Source organism: Cherax quadricarinatus, chromosome 5 (genome assembly GCF_038502225.1).
Source record: "Cherax quadricarinatus isolate ZL_2023a chromosome 5, ASM3850222v1, whole genome shotgun sequence".
NCBI classification, from domain to species: Eukaryota; Metazoa; Arthropoda; class Malacostraca; order Decapoda; family Parastacidae; genus Cherax; species Cherax quadricarinatus.
Genome location: NC_091296.1, coordinates 4,735,578 through 4,753,998, shown reverse-complemented (window position 1 = coordinate 4,753,998; position 18,421 = coordinate 4,735,578). Strand labels below are relative to the sequence as shown.

Below are 18,421 nucleotides of genomic sequence, written 5' to 3'. Positions count from 1 at the left end.
CAAGTCAATAAGTCATTCAGTCAAGTCAGTAAGTCATTCAGTCAAGTCAGTAAGTCATTCAGTCAAGTCAGTAAGTCATTCAGTCAAGTCAGTAAGTCATTCAGCCAAGTCAGTAAGTCATTCAGCCAAGTCAGTAAGTCATTCAGCCAAGTCAGTAAGTCATTCAGCCAAGTCAGAAAGTCATTCAGCCAAGTCAGTAAGTCATTCAGCCAAGTCAGTAAGTCATTCAATCAAGTCAATAAGTCATTCATTCAAGTCAGTAAGTCGTTCAGCCAAGTCAGTAAGTCATTCAGTCAAGTCAGTGAATCATTCAGTCAAGCCAATAAGTCATTCAGTCAAGTCAGTAAGTCATTCAGTTAAGTCATTCAGTCAAGTCAGTAAGTCATTCAGTCAAGTCAGTAAGTCATTCAGCCAAGTCAGTAAGTCATTCAGCCATGTCATTAAGTCATTCAGCCAAGTCAGTAAGTCATTCAGTCAAGTCAGTAAATCATTCAGTCAAGTCAGTAAGTCAAGTCAGTAAGTCATCCAGTCAAGTCAGTAAATCATTCAGTCAAGTCAGTAAGTCATCCAGTCAAGTCAGTAAATCATTCAGCCAAGTCAGTAAGGCATTCAGCCAAGTCAGTAAGGCATTCAGTCAAGTCAGTAAGTCATTCATTCCTGCCAGTAAGACATTCAGTAAAGTCAGTAAGTCTTTCAGTCAAGTCAGCAAGTCGTTCAGTCAAGTCAATAAGTCATTCAGTCAAGTCAATAAGCCATTCAGTCAAATCAGTTAGTCATTCAGTCAAGTCAGTCATTCAGTCAAGTTAGTAAGTCATTCAGCCAAGTCAGTAAGTCATTCAGTCAAGCCAATAAGTCATTCAGCCAAGTCAGTAAGTCATTCAGTCAAGTCAATAAGTCATTCAGTCAAGTCAGTAAGTCATTCATTCAAGTCAGTAAGTCATTCAGTCAAGTCAGTAAGTCATTCAGCCAAGTCAGTAAGTCATTCAGCCAAGCCATTTAGTCATTCAGCCAAGTCAGTAAGTCATTCAGCCAAGTCAGTAAGTCATTCAGCCAAGTCAGTAAGTCATTCAGTCAAGTCAGTAAGTCATTCAGCCAAGTCAGTCACACCTCTTTTTAAGTGTACAAAGTAACACTTTCTTATGGGTATTTCTTGTCTTACATCTTTGTTTACTTTGTTACATGTAAGACTTAAATGCTTATAGGTTTTCTTGGCACTTTCAGCAACACTGGTGTGCCTACTGGGTGTCATGATTGCTTGGTAGATACAAATTAAATAATCAAAACACAATTTACAAACACAGCTACCTTATAGCAGAGATGGACTGGAATGGACACTATGAAGTACGAATTGTGGGGTGGTTTTTTGGGGGGGGGGGTGGCAGCAGATGGTAGGAGGTCTGCCTGGTTGACCCACAACAAGGCGGCCACTTCAGGAAAAGCGATTTTTTTTCCTTTCCACAAACTGAACCGTGTTAAATTTAATGTTACATAAAATTGTGCCGCATTTCTTCAGTCGTGCTATACCCAAATCGTGCCAAATAAACTCGTGCTAAATGATGGTCTACTGTAGTGTGAGCAGCTCTCAGCTACTTTGTGTAACTGATCGTATACTGCACACTCACTCATGACTGGTCATGTAGCAACAGTCACACATGAGTGTCCAAGTACTCTCAATTACACAAGGTACCCAGAACTTGCCACGTGGAGGCGGCTGCTCTTCAAGTTCCTTTTTTTTTTTTTTTTTTTTAAATATACGTAACAAATAATAAAAAGAAATCCGAGGTCAACCAAATTTGGCAATATGTAACAATAAACAAAAAAAATTCGAGCTCAACCAAACTTGGCAGTGAAGAATTTAATGACTTTTCGTGTTGCTCGGAGGTACGTCTTCAGGCCAGGTCTCTCCTTTGGGTCCTGCCTGAGGCCCTTCAGGGCCATGGTCTTCAGCTGGTGGGGCTTACGATCCATTATTCCAATAACCTGTTTCATGAGCAGGGTGACTCCCACCACATCACTTTTTTGGGAACAAATTCATTCAGTATCAGCACTCGAACAGCCTTCTGGAATGAAATAAGTTCGTATCTCAAGGTACCACTTTATCAGCTGCTCTAGACACTGTTTCAGAGCACTGCTTCTAGATTTGTCAGGGACCTCTTCACTCAAAAAGTCTAACTTTTAAGTTAGTCCAGTCAGAAAGTCATTCAGTATGTCAGTCAAGTCAGTAAGTCAGTCAATTCTGTAAGTCATTCAAACAAGTCAATCAGTCAGTTATTCATCACATATACTCATATACAGCCTCTCCTCACTTAACAACAGAGTTCCGTTCCTAAGACCACGTCGGTAAATGAATTCGTTGTTAAGTGAGGAGCATACTATGATGGTTGTGGGTTTGTGTCGACCATCTTTGATATTGTTTTAATGTCACCATAGCACCATTTATAACATTTCTGATATATTTTTAAATGTTTATACAGTAGTGTGCTGTGTGTTCTAATAAACAGAATAGAGGAAGTCAACTCTAATATACATTATTTAGGTATTCATACCAGTCAGAGCCCATCGTAACTCTGAGGCCTTGGTAAACGATTATGTCGCTAAGTGAGGAGATGGAGTATATACACCTTCCATCCGACTTACAACCTGCTCGACTTACGACCACTCGGCTTATGACCATGTTTTTTATGCCAAATTTCTGGGAAATAAACAACTATTTGTGTTGTACACAGTGTTTATCCTAAACCTTACTGTATAAAATACAATACTACCAACAAAAAGTTAAGTAAAACATGAAAAACCAAAATAAAACAATAAAATAGTCATTACAAAAATGTTTTGTTGATATTCAATAGTAAAGTTCGACTTACAACCATTTCGACTGACAACCAGTTTCTCGGAACCAAACTCGGTCATAAGTCGGATGGTAGGTGTATATAAATATGTATATTTTTTGACACAGCTGTTTCCCACCAAGGCAGGGTGACCCAAAAAGAAAAAACTTTCATCATTCAACACTTTCACCATTCATACATAATCACTGTCTTTGCAGAGGTGCTCAGATACGACAATTTCGATGTCCCTCCAAACTGCCAATATCTCAAATTCCTCCTTTAAAATGTAGGCATTGTACTTCCCACTTCCAGGACTCTAAGTCTGACTAACCAGTTTCCGTGAATCCCTTCACAAAATATTACCCTGCTCACACTCCAACAGCTTGTCAGGTCCATTCACTCCTAACACTCATGCACATATGAATGGAAGTCCAAGCCCTTGCCCACAAAACCTCCTTTACCCCCTCCCTCTTATAGTGGTACTTCTAAACTCCTGTTTGGGAAGCATGCAATTGACTCATGAACTGGTGCAAAAGGGACACCCTCTCATCCCCTTGTCTGTTCTGCATGTCCATAAAGCCTGTCAGGGAAACTCTTGCCAGTGAACTCAATATCTGGTTCTCGGGTGATGGTACCTTGGTATATAGACACTACATTGTCCAGGATTACATTTGTTGTCCATCTTAACATATTCTCTAAATCCAGACATTACATGGTGTGAGCAGCTCTCAGCTACTTTGTGTAACTGATCATGTACTGCACACTCACTCATGACTGGTCATGTAGCAACAGTCACACATGAGTGTCCAAGTACTCTCAGTTACACAAGGTACCCAGAACTTGCCACGTGGAGGCGGCTGCTCTTCAAGTTCCTTTTTTTTTTTTTTTTTTTTTTTTACAATATACGTAACAAATAATAAACAAAAGAAATCCGAGGTCAACCAAATTTGTCAATATGTAACAAAAAATAAACAAAAAAAATCCGAGCTCAACCAAACTTGGCTTTGAAGAATTTAATGATTTTTTGTGTTGTTCGGAGGTACGTCTTAAGGCCAGGTCTCTCCTTTGGGTCCCGGCTGAGGCCCTTCAGGGCCATGGTCATCAGCTGGTGGGGCTTACGATCCATTATTCCAATAACCTGTTTGATGAGCAGGGCGACTCCCACCACATCACTTTTCGTCGTGACAGGCTGGCCCATAGCAGCTTCATAACAGGTCCAGGGGCTGAATTCCAAAAACTTGTCGATGCGGTTCTTTTCATAGTCACCATAAACCCAAGGTTGGCCTGGGTGAGTTGAAAGTCCAAAATCAATTATAGAGGTTTTTGGGCATTTTGGGTCGGTTCTGTCTACCATTACATTGTTTTGTTTAAGGTCCAGATGGACAATGCATTTTTTGTGGATTTTAATCAAATTCTTGATGATGCTTTCTATGGCTTTTAGCCAAAACAAATCATCTAATTTTTCCCTACCTATCTCCTGGTTGTGGCTAAGTGTTTCAAGGTCCTCTACTCCCAAAAAAGACATAAAATAACAACCTATCTCAGGAGACAGACCCAGAAGTCTGGGAGCTCCACCTGCACCATTGAGTTTCTCCAAGATCTGGGCCTCGCGCAGACAATCCGTTTCTCGGGTATTAGGATCAAAGATGTTTTTGAGGACCACTGGTGTGTCGTGTCCCGGAAGATTCCAGAGCTGGGTCTTACCACACCCTCCATAACCGAGGTCCTTAATTTTAAGGTCCTTTTCATTTTCCAGAATCCACTTGGGATCAACAGATTTCTCCCGAAGTCGGCGAGAGCGTATCCTGAAACAGTCCATTTGTCTCTAGGCGACGGACTTAGAGGAAGAAGCAGCCGCGATGAAAGTGAGCACGCAAGCTTTTCCAATCAGCCGACTGATTTATATATAGATTTGCTAAGAAAGCTCCCAGGGATATACTCTCAATAGTCAGTCAACTATTTTATATAGTCAGGGGAAAGTTCTTGAATATTAAAATTTACTGAGAAAACACCCAGAGATATATTCTCAATAGTCAGTCAAGTATTTTATGTAGTCAAGTTAGAATTCTTGAATATTAAAATTTACTAAGAAATCACCCAGGGATATATTCTCAGTAGTCAGTCAACTATTTTATATAGCCAAAGGAATGCTCTTGACTAAAATTTACTGAGACAACACCCAGGGATATATTCTCAATAGTCAACCAACTATTTTATATAGTCAAGTTAGAATTCTTGAATATTAAAATTTACTAAGAAATCACCCAGGGTTATATTCTCAATAGTCAGTCAACTATTTATATAGTCAGAAATGCACTTGAATATTAAAATTTACTGAGAAAATGACCCGTGATATATTCTCAATAGTCAGTCAAACAGTTATATAGTCAAGTTACAATTATTGAATATTAGTCATACGTCTGCGATAGTGAAAAGCAATGACGAATATTTCTTTTGGATGAGTTGTTGTGAAGAAGAGTAATGGTGACAGTGTTGTTGATATATAGTGACAGAGTGTCTAATGCACTTACCTAAGGGTAGTTGCAGGGGTTGAGTCACAGCTCCTGGCCCTGATGTGTAGTATACTGTGTGTGTGTAGTGATTGTTGTTCATGTGTAGTGATGGTGTTGATGTGTAGTAATGGTGTTGATGTTTAGTGATGGTGTTGAAGTGTATAATTGTGTAATGATATATAAATGTGTATTGGTGTTGATGATATGCAGTGATGTTTGTGTGTAGTGACGTTGATATGTAGTGATTGTGTGTAGTGACATTGATATGTAGTGATGTTTGTGTGTAGTGACGTTGATATGTAGTGATGTTTGTGTGTAGTGACGATATGTAGTGATGTTTGTGTGTAGTGATGATATGTAGTGATGTTTGTGTGTAGTGACATTGATATGTAGTGATGTCTGTGTGTAGTGATGTTGATATGTAGTGTTGTTTGTGTGTAGTGACATAGATATGTAGTGACGTTTGTGTGTAGTGACGTTGATATGTAGTGACATAGATATGTAGTGACGTTTGTGTGTAGTGACGTTGATATGTAGTGATTGTGTGTAGTGACATTGATATGTAGTGATGTTTGTGTGTAGTGACGTTGATATGTAGTGATGTTTGTGTGTAGTGACGTTGATATGTAGTGATGTTTGTGTGTAGTGACGTTGATATGTAGTGATTGTGTGTAGTGACATTGATATGTAGTGATGTTTGTGTGTAATGACGTTGATATGTAGTGATGTTTGTGTGTAGTGACGATATGTAGTGATGTTTGTGTGTAATCACGTTGATATTTAGTGATGTTTGTGTGTAGTGACATTGATATGTAGTGATGTTCGTGTGTAGCAATGTTGATATGTAGTGATATTTGTGTGTAGTGACTTTGATATGCAGTGATGTTGATGTGTATTGATATTTGTGTAGTGATGTTGATTTGTAGTGATATTTGTGTGTATTGACGTTGATATGTAGTGATGTTGATTTGTAGTAATGTTTGTGTGTTGTGATGTTGATATGTAGTGATGTTTGTGTGTAGTTACTTTGATATGTAGTGATGTTTGTATGTAGTGATGTTATGTAGTGATGTTTGTTTAGTGACATTGATATGTAGTGATGTTTATGTGTAGTGACATTGATATGTAGTGATGTGTGTAGTAATGTTGTGCAGTGATGTGTAATGTTGTATAGTTATGTATCATAATTTAGAGTGGTGATGTATAGTGGAACCTCGGCATTCTAAGTTAATTCTTCCCCGAAGGCTGTTGAAGTGCCGATCTGTCCAAGTACCGAACAGATTTTTCCCAACCAATGATTTTATGTATAGTGTAATGAACTAGTTCATTATTGTGATGTATTACGTTGTTTTTACTGGTTAAGGCTGCAAATGTAGCATAAATAATAGTATTACCTTAAATTGTGGGTGCTGATGTTTGTAGATGATTGTGAAGAGAGTGGAGAATTATAGTGTAACTCTACTGTGCTGAGGTGGATGGTAGAGGTTCTGGTACCGGAGGTTGTACTTGAGTGTCTAACTTTCAAGTCATTCACTCAGTCTAGTCAGTAAATCATTCAGTCCATCAAGTTATTCAGTCAGATCAGTAAGTTTTTCAGTCAAGTCAGTAAGTCGTTCAGTCAAGTCAGTAAGTCGTTCAGTCAAGTCACTAAGTCGTTCAGTGAAGTCAGTAAGTCAGACAATTCTGTAAGTCATTCAAACAAGTCAGTCAGTCAGTTATTCATAACATAAACTCATATACAGCCTCTCCCCACTTCACTACAGAGTTCCATTCCTAAGACCACGTCAGTAAACGAATTTGTTGTTAAGTGAGGAGCATACTATAATGGTAGTGGGTTTGTGTCGATCATCTTTGATATTGTTTTAATGTCACCTTTGCACTGTTTATAACATTTCTGATATATTTTTAAATGTTTATATAGTAGTGTACTGTGTATTCTAATAAACAGAATAGAGGAAGTCAACTCTAATATACATTATTTAGGTATTCATACTAGTCAGAAAGCCCTTCGTAAGTCTGAGGCCTTCATAAACTACTCTGTCGCTAAGTGAGGATCGGAGTATATACACCTACCATCAGACTTACGACCGAGTTCAGTTCCGAGAAACTGGTCGTAAGTTGAAATGGTCATAAGTCGAACTTTACTATTGAATGTCAAAACATTTTTGTAATGACTTTATTTTATTGTTTTATTTTGGTATTTCATGTTTTACTTTACTTTTTATGCTGGTAGTACTGTATTTTATACTGTAAGGTTTAGGATAAACACTGTGCACAACACAAATAGTTGTTTATTTCCCAGAAATTTGGCATAAAAAACACGGTCGTAAGTCGAGTGGTCGTAAGTCGAGTAGGTCGTAAGTCGGATGGTAGGTGTATATATATGTATATTTTTTAACACGGCTGTTTCCCACCAAGGCAGGGTGACCCAAAAAGAAAGAGAAAACTTTCATGAAGTCTCCCACTTTAGGCTGACACTACTGAAGTCTCACACTTTAGGCTGACACTACTGAAGTCTCCCACTTTAGGCTGACACTACTGAAGTCTCCCACTTTAGGCTGACACTACTGAAGTCTCCCACTTTAGGCTGACACTACTGAAGTCTCCCACTTTAGGCTGACACTACTGAAGTCTCCCACTTTAGGCTGACACTACTGAAGTCTCCCACTTTAGGCTGACACTACTGAAGTCTCCCACTTTAGGCTGACACTACTGAAGTCTCCCACTTTAGGCTGACACTACTGAAGTCTCCCACTTTAGGCTGACACTACTGAAGTCTCCCACTTTAGGCTGACACTACTGAAGTCTCCCACTTTAGGCTGACACTACTGAAGTCTCCCACTTTAGGCTGACACTACTGAAGTCTCCCACTTTAGGCTGACACTACTGAAGTCTCCCACTTTAGGCTGACACTACTGAAGTCTCCCACTTTAGGCTGACACTACTGAAGTCTCCCACTTTAGGCTGACACTACTGAAGTCTCCCACTTTAGGCTGACACTACTGAAGTCTCCCACTTTAGGCTGACACAACTGAAGTCTCCCACTTTAGGCTGACACTACTGAAGTCTCCCACTTTAGGCTGACACTACTGAAGTCTCCCACTTTAGGCTGACACTACTGAAGTCTCCCACTTTAGGCTGACACTACTGAAGTCTCCCACTTTAGGCTGACACTACTGAAGTCTCCCACTTTAGGCTGACACTACTGAAGTCTCCCACTTTAGGCTGACACTACTGAAGTCTCTCACTTTAGGCTGGCACTACTGAAGTCTTCCACTTTAGGCTGACACTACTGAAGTCTCCCAGCTCAGGCTGACACATTACATTACTTTATGTATGTCACCCATCCCGCATGATGTAATATGGCAGGGAAATATAGCTTTTGTTCCCACAATGTAACTATCACATAGAATAGTGTAGCAACACACTGCTGGTGTTACCACAATGTAACTATAACATAGAATAGTGTAACAACACACTGCTGGTGTTCCCACAATGTAACTATAACATAGAATAGTGTAGCAACACTGCTGGTGTTCCCACAAAGTAACTATCACAGAGAATAGAGTAGCAACACACTGTTGGTGTTCCCACAATCATATAGAATAGTGTAGCAACACACTGCTGGTGTTCCGACAATGTAACTATCACATAGCATAGTGTAGCCAGGGCCGGATTACCGCATAGGCAAACTAGGCATTTGTCTAGGGCCCCGTGCATTTGGGGGCCCCGCGGTCCAAGGGGTTCAGGGGCTCATTCAAGACTGCGCACATGGTGCAAGTGCAAAGGGGTCCCTACCTAAAAAGTTCAAGTGTTTGGAGAGTAAAATTGATTTTTAAAAATTAACCAAAACAAAAATTAATGAAATAAAATAAAATAAAATAAATAAACCTAACCATAGATGGCAACACTCAACACGCCTTTGTTTACATCAGAACAGCTGATAACCCCCCAATTGACAAAAAAAAAATGAATAATAATTAAAAAATTAATAATAATTGATAATGAAAAATTTGTATTTGCATGATTACAGACAGTGATACATCCTCATTATGGCATCTCGTGAACTTGATGTTGGACGTTCTTATGCGAGTGGGTCACAGAAAAGAAAAGAAAATTCAAGAAGAAGAACAGAAAAAGAAAGATGTAGGAAGCTGCAGAAAGATCACAGACATGCTCACGAAAACAGTTTCTGATGTTACCAGTACAGTTGAATCTGCAGATACGTCAGATCATACAGGAAGCCCTCCCTCCATTATTTCTCAGCCAGCATCTACTTCTTTTGTGTCTCCTCTCAATGTCTCAATGGACATTTCATCCACAGGATTTGTCTTAAAAGATCCTGCCTCATGGCCAAATGTAATCCCAGATTCTCTACGTAATGCTTTCATTGCAGAAAACTTCAAACTCTGAACATTGACTTTAGGAAATCAGCAAGGATTTATGATGATGGAAGTCGTCATTGTTTAACCCTTTGACTGTTTCAGGCCCCTCTCTGAAACTGTCATTCTATGTCGCTCAATTTTCAAAAAAAAAAAAAAAAAAAATTTTTCTTATGAAACGATAGAGAATCTTTTCCCGATGGTAATGACACCAAAAGTTCGAAATTTGGTCGAAAACTCGTGGAATTATGCTCCCTCGAAGTTAGCGGTCTCGGCGACATATGTGTATCGGCGATTTCGCCGACTTTGAGCCCTATTTTCAGCCAATTCCATTGTTCCAGTTGACCAAACTCATAGCTATTTCTTTAGAACTCCATTTTATCTATCAGCTGAGTACAAGAAACCTCCCATTTACTAATTTGGACTACCCAATATGGTGGTCAGAAATTGGCAATTTGGCCAATTTCACGCAAACTAAAAAGATGTCAATTTCAAAATAGGGTCCAGAATAAACAAGGTAGACATTCGTGGCACTAAAATAACATATGCTCTGTTCATTAGTCACATCTCTAGGCCCCTCTTATATTATTGCTTTCTATTTTGATTTTTTATTCATACAAAAAAATACAAAATTTACTGTTATGCAGACTACTGCATTATTGTAAAAATGGTATAAATAATATCAGTGCACTAGTGAAAGAATATTAGACTCCTCAGTATTGGACGTGTGGTGTGATTTATTTACTCCTGAACATTGGTAAAAATCGAACATTTCCGCTACTTTGAGCTCAGTTTCAAAGTCGTTTTCGTCGTCAAAGTAATGAAAATCATCTCTATTTCTGTAATATGTTTTCCATTTTATCACCTAAGACCATGAAAACGCGAATACAACGATAAATACTATACGAAAATACACCTCAAAGTCGGCGTTTTATTCCAAAAAAACGATCAGTTTTTTTTTTCTCATAACGCAATGTGTGCTGCAGGATTTTTTTTATGTGGTGCACACTGACCACACAGACCCATTCTCTCACATGTGGGCCTACCAGCTTTCTCCCGCTTGATTTGAAGCCGCTAGAATTATTGAGTATATATACGTCAGAAACATTGGCTCGTAAGACGTATTAATACGTCGAAAACAGTCAAAAGGTTAAAGTCATCTATGTTTTATAGGAAGCTTGCAAATTCAGAAACTGTGAAAAGATCATGGATGGTATACTCTGAAAGCTCAGGAAAAGTGTACTGTTCAGCATGCAAGCTATTTTCTACCAAAGAAAATACCTTCACACTGGGTTTCAATGACTGGAAAAATTCCAAGTGTTTCGAGGAACATGAAAACAGCACCACTCACAGGAGCTGCATTTTAGCCAGTGTATTTCGTGCACAGAAAAAAGGCTTATGGGATTCTCATTTGGAAAATCAAACTGAAAAAGAGCGCACTTATTGGAGAAAAGTTCTAGAAAGAGTTGTTGCTGTTGTAAAATTCTTAGCTCTAAGAGGACTTGCTTTCCGTGGAGAAAATGAGGTTTTTGGTTCGGAATACAATGGCAATTTCCTAGGGATCATAGAACTGTTAGCACAATTCGATCCATTCTTAGCAAATCATGTGTCACTCCTTGGGAATGCAGGAAGAGGCACTGTATCTTACATGTCATCTACTATATGCAATGAATTTATTGAACTGATGACTAAGAAGGTCCTCAATAACATCATAGCAGCTGTGAAAACTGCAAAATACTTTGCAATAAGTGTAGATTCAACACCAGATATTTCACATACAGATCAATTGACATTCATTGTTCGCTTTGTCGACTCCAGTGGTAAGCCTGTAGAGCGCTTTATAAAATTCATTCCTCTTTCAGGCCATGATGGAGAAACAATGATGAATGTAGTACTGGATACTCTGCTTGAACATGATCTCTCTATTATGGATTGCCGTGGCCAGAGCTGCGACAATGCAAGTAACATGTCGGGTAAATATAATGGATTGCAAGCCCGTATCAAGCAAATCAACCCACTTGCTGAATATGTGCCCTGCTCAGCACATTCTCTTAATCTTGTTGGGTCATGTGCTGCGGAGTGTTGTGTCGCTGCAGTTTCATTTTTTGGACTTTTACAAGCACTCTTTAATTTTTTCTCTGCTTCAACGCATCGGTGGAGTATACTCAAGTCAACCATTCATGGAGATGTCATCAAATCATTATCAACAACAAGGTGGTCAGCGCAGCATGATGCAACACATGCTTTGAAAGACAGCTTTGCTGAAATACGTTCTGCTTTGATCCAAATAGCAGAGGATGAAGACCAGACAGCAACTACAAGAAGCGAAGCAGCCAGCTTAGCATCAAAATTGGAAGATTTTGAATTGGCCTTACTCTGTGTGCTTTGGGACTGTATACTGGAACGGTTAAATGCCACGAACAAGACACTTCAGAAAATTGAAATTGAAATGGCTACTTGTGCTAACCTTTATGCAGGCTTAGTGGAATTTGTAAGCTCACTTCGCAATGATGAAGCTTTTGAAATGTTTGAAGAGAAAGCTAAACTACTGGTGAAAGACTACAGTTACCGGGCTGATCATCAGCGGTCAAGGAAGTGGAAACGCAATTTTGAAGAGCCAGACAATGAAATTGTGTTGCTACCAAGGCAGAAATGTAAGACAGCTACATACTTCGTCATTCTGGATTCACTGATTACAGAATTGGTGAAAAGAAAAGAAATCTACTAGAATCTCAATGACAAGTTTGGATTTCTGTTCAAAATTACTACTATGCCAGATGCAGAATTGAGAGAAGCTGCATTAAAGTTGCAACAACACCTTTCAGCAGATGTTCAGGACACATTTGTTGAAGAAATAGTTCATTTTTCTGGGTATATGAATCAGATTAAAGCTCCACCTGAAAAATGTGCACCCTCAGCTGCTTTGAAACATTTAAGAAATGCAGGTATCTCAGAAACCTTCCCTAATGTTGACATAGTGTATCGCCTTTACCTAACACTTCCAGCTACTAACTGTGAAGGAGAACGTTCATTTTCTGTTTTGAAAAGAGTGAAAAACCAGCTCCATTCAACAATGAGCCAAGACAAATTGTGTAACCTAGCCTTGTTGACCATTGAGTCTGATCTAACAAGAAATATTGATTTTCAGAATATAATTGATGATTTTGCCAATATGAAATCCAGAAAAAAGTTTATTTAAGAAGTGCCTGTGAATATAAACAATTCTTTACTTTCTTGAGTTTATATGATTTGATAGTCTTATGCATGATGCAATGATAACAATAATGGTCAGTGATTTATAAAGGGAATAATAGTGCTGTAGTGGTTATGCTGAATATAATAGGTACATGATGTCACTACTTTAATAGCCTAATCTAGTAATACTATGCTCTCGAGTTTATTCTCTTTAAAATGCTTGATTTAATAAGATAGTTATAATGGCTGTTGGTAAATGGTTTTGGTTGTCTTGATGTACTTTACCTATTAAATTTAATGTAAATAGCCAGAATGTATTTAATTAGACCTTAAACAGGCTCACACCGACCCCATCCCCACCCCCAAGCTGGAAGGGGTCACTTCGCTTACCCGTAACTCAAAGGGGCCCCGCCAATCTGAATAGCCTAGGGCCCGGAGACTTCTTAATCCGGCCCTGAGTGTAGCAACACACTGTTGGTGTTCCGACAATGTAACTATCACATAGCATAGTGTAGCAACACACTGCTGGTGTTCCCACAATGTAATTATCATATAGAATAGTGTAACAACACACTGCTGGAGTTCCCACAATGTAACTATCACATAGAATAGTGTAGTAACACACTGCTGGTGTTCCCACAATGTAACTATAACATAGAATATTGTAGTAACACACAGCTGGTGTTCCCACAATGTAACTATAACATAGAATATTGTAGCAACACACTGCTGGTGTTCCCACTTGAGTTTAACAAAAAGAGAGGTCGGTCTTGTCTGGGAGACAGACCTCACACCACCAAGGTTACAGTCAGCTACACAATGAGGAAATTGAAGGAGGTAACAATGGGGTTATCAGCCCAGGGTAACCCGGCATAGACAACTTGTGGGTTGTATTCATACTGGGTACATACTCTATGATGTTTGTACTTAGGAGACTAACACATAGGTGCCTATTTATTGCTAGGTGAATGTGTAAAGCAGTGGTAAGGAAATTAACACCCAGGTACCTATTGACTGCTGGGTGAACATGTGTAAGGAAATTAACACCCAGGTACCTATTGAATTTTAGGTGAACATGTGTAGCAGGTGTAAGGAGTCCAGCACCCAGGTACCTATTTACTACTAGGAGAACAGGGACAGCAGATACCTCAATGCTAAAATAGCGTAAAGTTACGCAAGATTCTATTAGTTATATTAAGATTTGTTGTAACCTAACAAAACTAAATTTATTCCAACCAAACCTAACAAAATCAGATTTATTCTCCCCTAAAGTAACCTAGTCTAGTAAGTTTATTTAGACACAGGTAGACATAAGTACAATTATCTTACAAAGGGTAAATCACCTACCAGAATAACCCCAAAAAAAGTCAGTGAATTATTTCAGTTTGTGTCATTATAATATCTTATTATTTAAACCTTAAAACGTTCTGAAATTGACGCTGTTAATCGCTTAACAAAACGAACAACATAAAACGAGGATAAAGTTGACGGATGACTTGCAGAAGACAATAATGACAGCAGGAACAATAATGAGAGTTAAGACAATAAATCGCCAGGTGCGTTTGCTGCCTCGGCAACACCAACTGGTGACTGGCGCTCATAAACTGGTAGACAACAGGTGACTGGCACTCATAAACTGGTAGACAACAGGTGACTGGTGCTCATAAACTGGTAGACAACAGGTGACTGGTGCTCATAAACTGGTAGACAACAGGTGACTGGTGCTCATAAACTGGTAGACAACAGGTGACTGGTGCTCATAAACTGGTAGACAACAGGTGACTGGCACTCATAAACTAGTATAGTAGACAACGTGTGACTGGTGCTCATAAACTAGTAGACAGGTGACTGGTGCTCATACACTGGTAGACAACAGGTGACTGGCACTCATAAACTGGTAGATAACAGGTGACTGGTGCTCATAAACTGGTAGACAACAGGTGACTGGTGCTCATACACTGGTAGACAACAGGTGACTGGCACTCATAAACTGGTAGATAACAGGTGACTGGTGCTCATAAACTGGTAGACAACAGGTGACTGGTGCTCATAAACTAGTAGACATGTGACTGGCGCTCATAAACTGGTAGACAACAGGTGACTGGCGCTCATAAACTGGTAGGCAACATGTGACTGGCACTCATAAACTAGTAGACAACATGTGACTGGCGCTCATAAACTAGTAGACGACAGGTGACTGGCGCTCATAAACTGGTAGACAACAGGTGAATGGCGCTCATAAACTGGTAGACAGGTGACTGGCACTCATAAACTGGTAGACAACAGGTGACTGGCGCTCACAAACTGGTAGACAGGTGACTGGCACTCATAAACTGGTAAACAACAGGTGACTGGCGCTCATAAACTGGTAGATGACATGTGATTGGCGCTCATAAACTAGTAGACGACAGGTGACTGGCGCTCATAAACTGGTAGACAACAGGTGACTGGCGCTCATAAACTGGTAGATGACATGTGATTGGCGCTCATAAACTAGTAGACGACAGGTGACTGGCACTCATAAACTGGTAGACAACAGGTGACTGACGCTTATAAACTGGTAGACAACAGGTGACTGCTCATAAACTGGTAGACAACAGGTGACTGCTCATAAACTGGTAGACAACAGGTGACTGGTGCTCATAAACTGGTAGACAACAGGTGACTGGCACTCATAAACTGGTAGACAACAGGTGACTGGCACTCATAAACTGGTAGACAACAGGTGATTGGTGCTCATAAACTGGTAGACAACAGGTGACTGGCGCTCATAAACTGGTAGACAGGTGTAAGTAAGTAAGTAAATTTATTCAGGTATACACAATACAGTTACATAGAATTATCATACATAGCAGCATATGTGTAGAGAACCTAGGATAACCCAAAAAAGTCAGACAGAGTGACTTATTTCCATTGGGGTCCTTTTACCTTATTATTATAATATAAAGGTTATAATATTTTCTTATTATTCTATAATGAAGATAACATCTTATTATCATACTAAAAAGACTATCTACTACACGAGGGTCATTAAGACTATCTACAATACGAGGGTCATTAAGACTATCTACTACCCGAGGGTCATTACGACTATCTACAATACGAGGGTCATTACTAGGGATAAGGTAAAATTTACACGTATTTTAGCTAAAAAATAGAAAATCATTCCCCTCCCTTTCTGTTGCTTCATTCATCAGACACTTTTTGGCAGTCTTCTTGAACTGGTTCAAGCTATGACTGGCCTTGACATTTGTGGGTAGTCTGTTCCATTCCTTTATTGCTGTACAATAAAAGGTGTTTGAAGCCTGGCCACTGACTGTGGGTACTACAAAGTTGTGCTCTCTCCCCCTAGTACTATGATTGCTGCGGTTCCCAACCTTGACAAAATTGACAGCAAGGTGATTGCTCATGAACTGGTAGACAACAGGTGACTGCTCATAAACTGGTAGACAACAGGTGACTGGTGCTCATAAACTGGTAGACAACAGGTGACTGGTGCTCATAAACTAGTAGACAACATGTGACTGGTGCTCATAAACTGGTAGACAACAGGTGACTGGCGCTCATAAACTGGTAGACAACAGGTGACTGGCACTCATAAATTGGTAGACAACAGGTGACTGGTGCTCATAAACTGGTAGACAACAGGTGACTGGTGCTCATAAACTGGTAGACAACAGGTGACTGGCGCTCATAAACTGGTAGACAAGAGGTGACTGGCGCTCATAAACTGGTAGACAACAGGTGACTGGCGCTCATAAACTGGTAGACAACATGTGACTGGTGCTCATAAACTGGTAGACAACAGGTGACTGCTCATGAACTGGTAGACAACAGGTGACTGGCGCTCATAAACTGGTAGACAACAGGTGACTGGCGCTCATAAACTGGTAGACAACAGGTGACTGGTGCTCATAAACTGGTAGACAACAGGTGACTGGCGCTCATAAACTGGTAGACAACAGGTGACTGGTGCTCATAAACTGGTAGACAACAGGTGACTGGTGCTCATAAACTGGTAGATAACAGGTGACTGGTGCTCATGAACTGGTAGACAACAGGTGACTGGTGCTCATAAACTGGTAGACAACAGGTGACTGGTGCTCATAAACTGCTAGACAACAGGTGACTGGCGCTCATAAACTGGTAGACAACAGGTGACTGGCGCTCATAAACTGGTAGACAACAGGTGACTGGTGCTCATAAACTGCTAGACAACAGGTGACTGGCACTCATAAACTGGTAGACAACAGTTGACTGGCGCTCATAAACTGGTAGACAACAGGTGACTGGTGCTCAAACTGGTAGACAACAGGTGACTGGTGCTCATGAACTGTGCTCACCTATTTGTGGTTGCAGGGGTCGGGTCGCAGCTCCTGTCTCCTGGGGGTAGGTATTACGTTCTTAATTATGATGTTATTATTTTTGCTATTATTTCTACTGTTCGTTCTGCTGTTCTCTGTTCTTTTGTTTTGTTTTCTGTTGTTCTCTCTGGTGTTGCGTTTGTTCTCAAGGACAGATTCTTATCTTCCTTGGAAAAGCTGTGTGTGTGTGTGTGTGTGTGTGTGTGTGTGTACTCACCTAGTTGTACTCACATAGTTGAGGTTGCGGGGGTCGAGTCCGAGCTCCTGGCCCCGCCTCTTCACTGATCGCTACTAGGTCACTCTCCCTGAGCCGTGAGCTTTATCATACCTCCTGGAGTTTACCTGGAGAGAGTTCCGGGGGTCAACACCCCCGCGGCCCGGTCTGTGACCAGGCCTCCTGGTGGATCAGAGCCTGATCAACCAGGCTGTTGCTGCTGGCTGCACGCAAACCAACGTACGAGCCATAGCCCGGCTGGTCAGGAACCGACTTTAGGTGCTTGTCCAGTGCCAGCTTGAAGACTGCCAGGGGTCTGTTGGTAATCCCCCTTATGTATGCTGGGAGGCAGTTGAACAGTCTCGGGCCCCTGAAACTTATTGTATGGTCTCTTAACGTGCTAGTGACACCCCTGCTTTTCATTGGGGGGATGTTGCATTGTCTGCCAAGTCTTTTGCTTTCGTAGTGAGTGATTTTCGTGTGCAAGTTCGGTACTAGTCTCTCTAGGATTTTCCAGGTGTATATAATCATGTATCTCTCCCTCCTGCGTTCCAGGGAATACAGGTTTAGGAACCTCAAGCGGAGGAGGAGGAAGAAGGAGGAGGAGGAGGAAGGAGGAGGAGGAGGAAGGAGGAGGAGGAAGAAGGAGGAGGAGGAAGGAGAAGGAGGGAGGAGGAGGAAGGAGGAGGAGGAGGAGGAGGAGGAGGAAGAAGGAAGAAGGAGGAAGAAGGAGGAGGAGGAAGAAGGAGGAGGAGGAGGAGGAAGGAGGAGGAGAAAGGAGGAGGAGGAAGAAGGAGGAGGAGGAAGAAGGAAGAGGAGGAGAAAGGAGGAAGAGGAGGAGAAAGGTGGAGGAGGAAAGAGGAAAAAGGAGGAGGAGGAAAAAGGAGGAGGAAAAAGGAGGAAGAGGAAAAAGGAGGAGGAGAAA

General features: G+C 40.6%; 1 protein-coding gene and 1 long non-coding RNA gene across 3 annotated transcripts in view; one reads left to right on the top strand and one right to left on the bottom strand.

Annotated features, from left to right (window-relative positions):
• The window catches only part of LOC128684920 (zinc finger MYM-type protein 1-like), a 105,287-nt gene that overhangs the window by 81,649 nt on the left and 5,217 nt on the right, over positions 1–18,421 (top strand). The window contains exons 5-6 of one of the 2 annotated variants that reach the window (XM_070099284.1): positions 4,585–4,693; positions 11,586–13,224. The exons of the other annotated variant lie outside the window; for it this stretch is intronic. Coding sequence (XP_069955385.1) covers positions 4,585–4,693; positions 11,586–12,451 — 975 coding nt within the window. The 3' untranslated portion in view covers positions 12,452–13,224. Of the gene's footprint in view, positions 1–4,584; positions 4,694–11,585; positions 13,225–18,421 lie in introns of those variants that run through there. 2 annotated transcript variants of the gene reach the window in all.
• Positions 1,755–17,842, bottom strand: LOC138854676 (uncharacterized). The gene is made up of 2 exons (XR_011393870.1): positions 17,262–17,842; positions 1,755–4,112 (listed from the first exon to the last, which is right to left on the bottom strand). It is a non-coding gene; the product is annotated as an uncharacterized lncRNA (long non-coding RNA).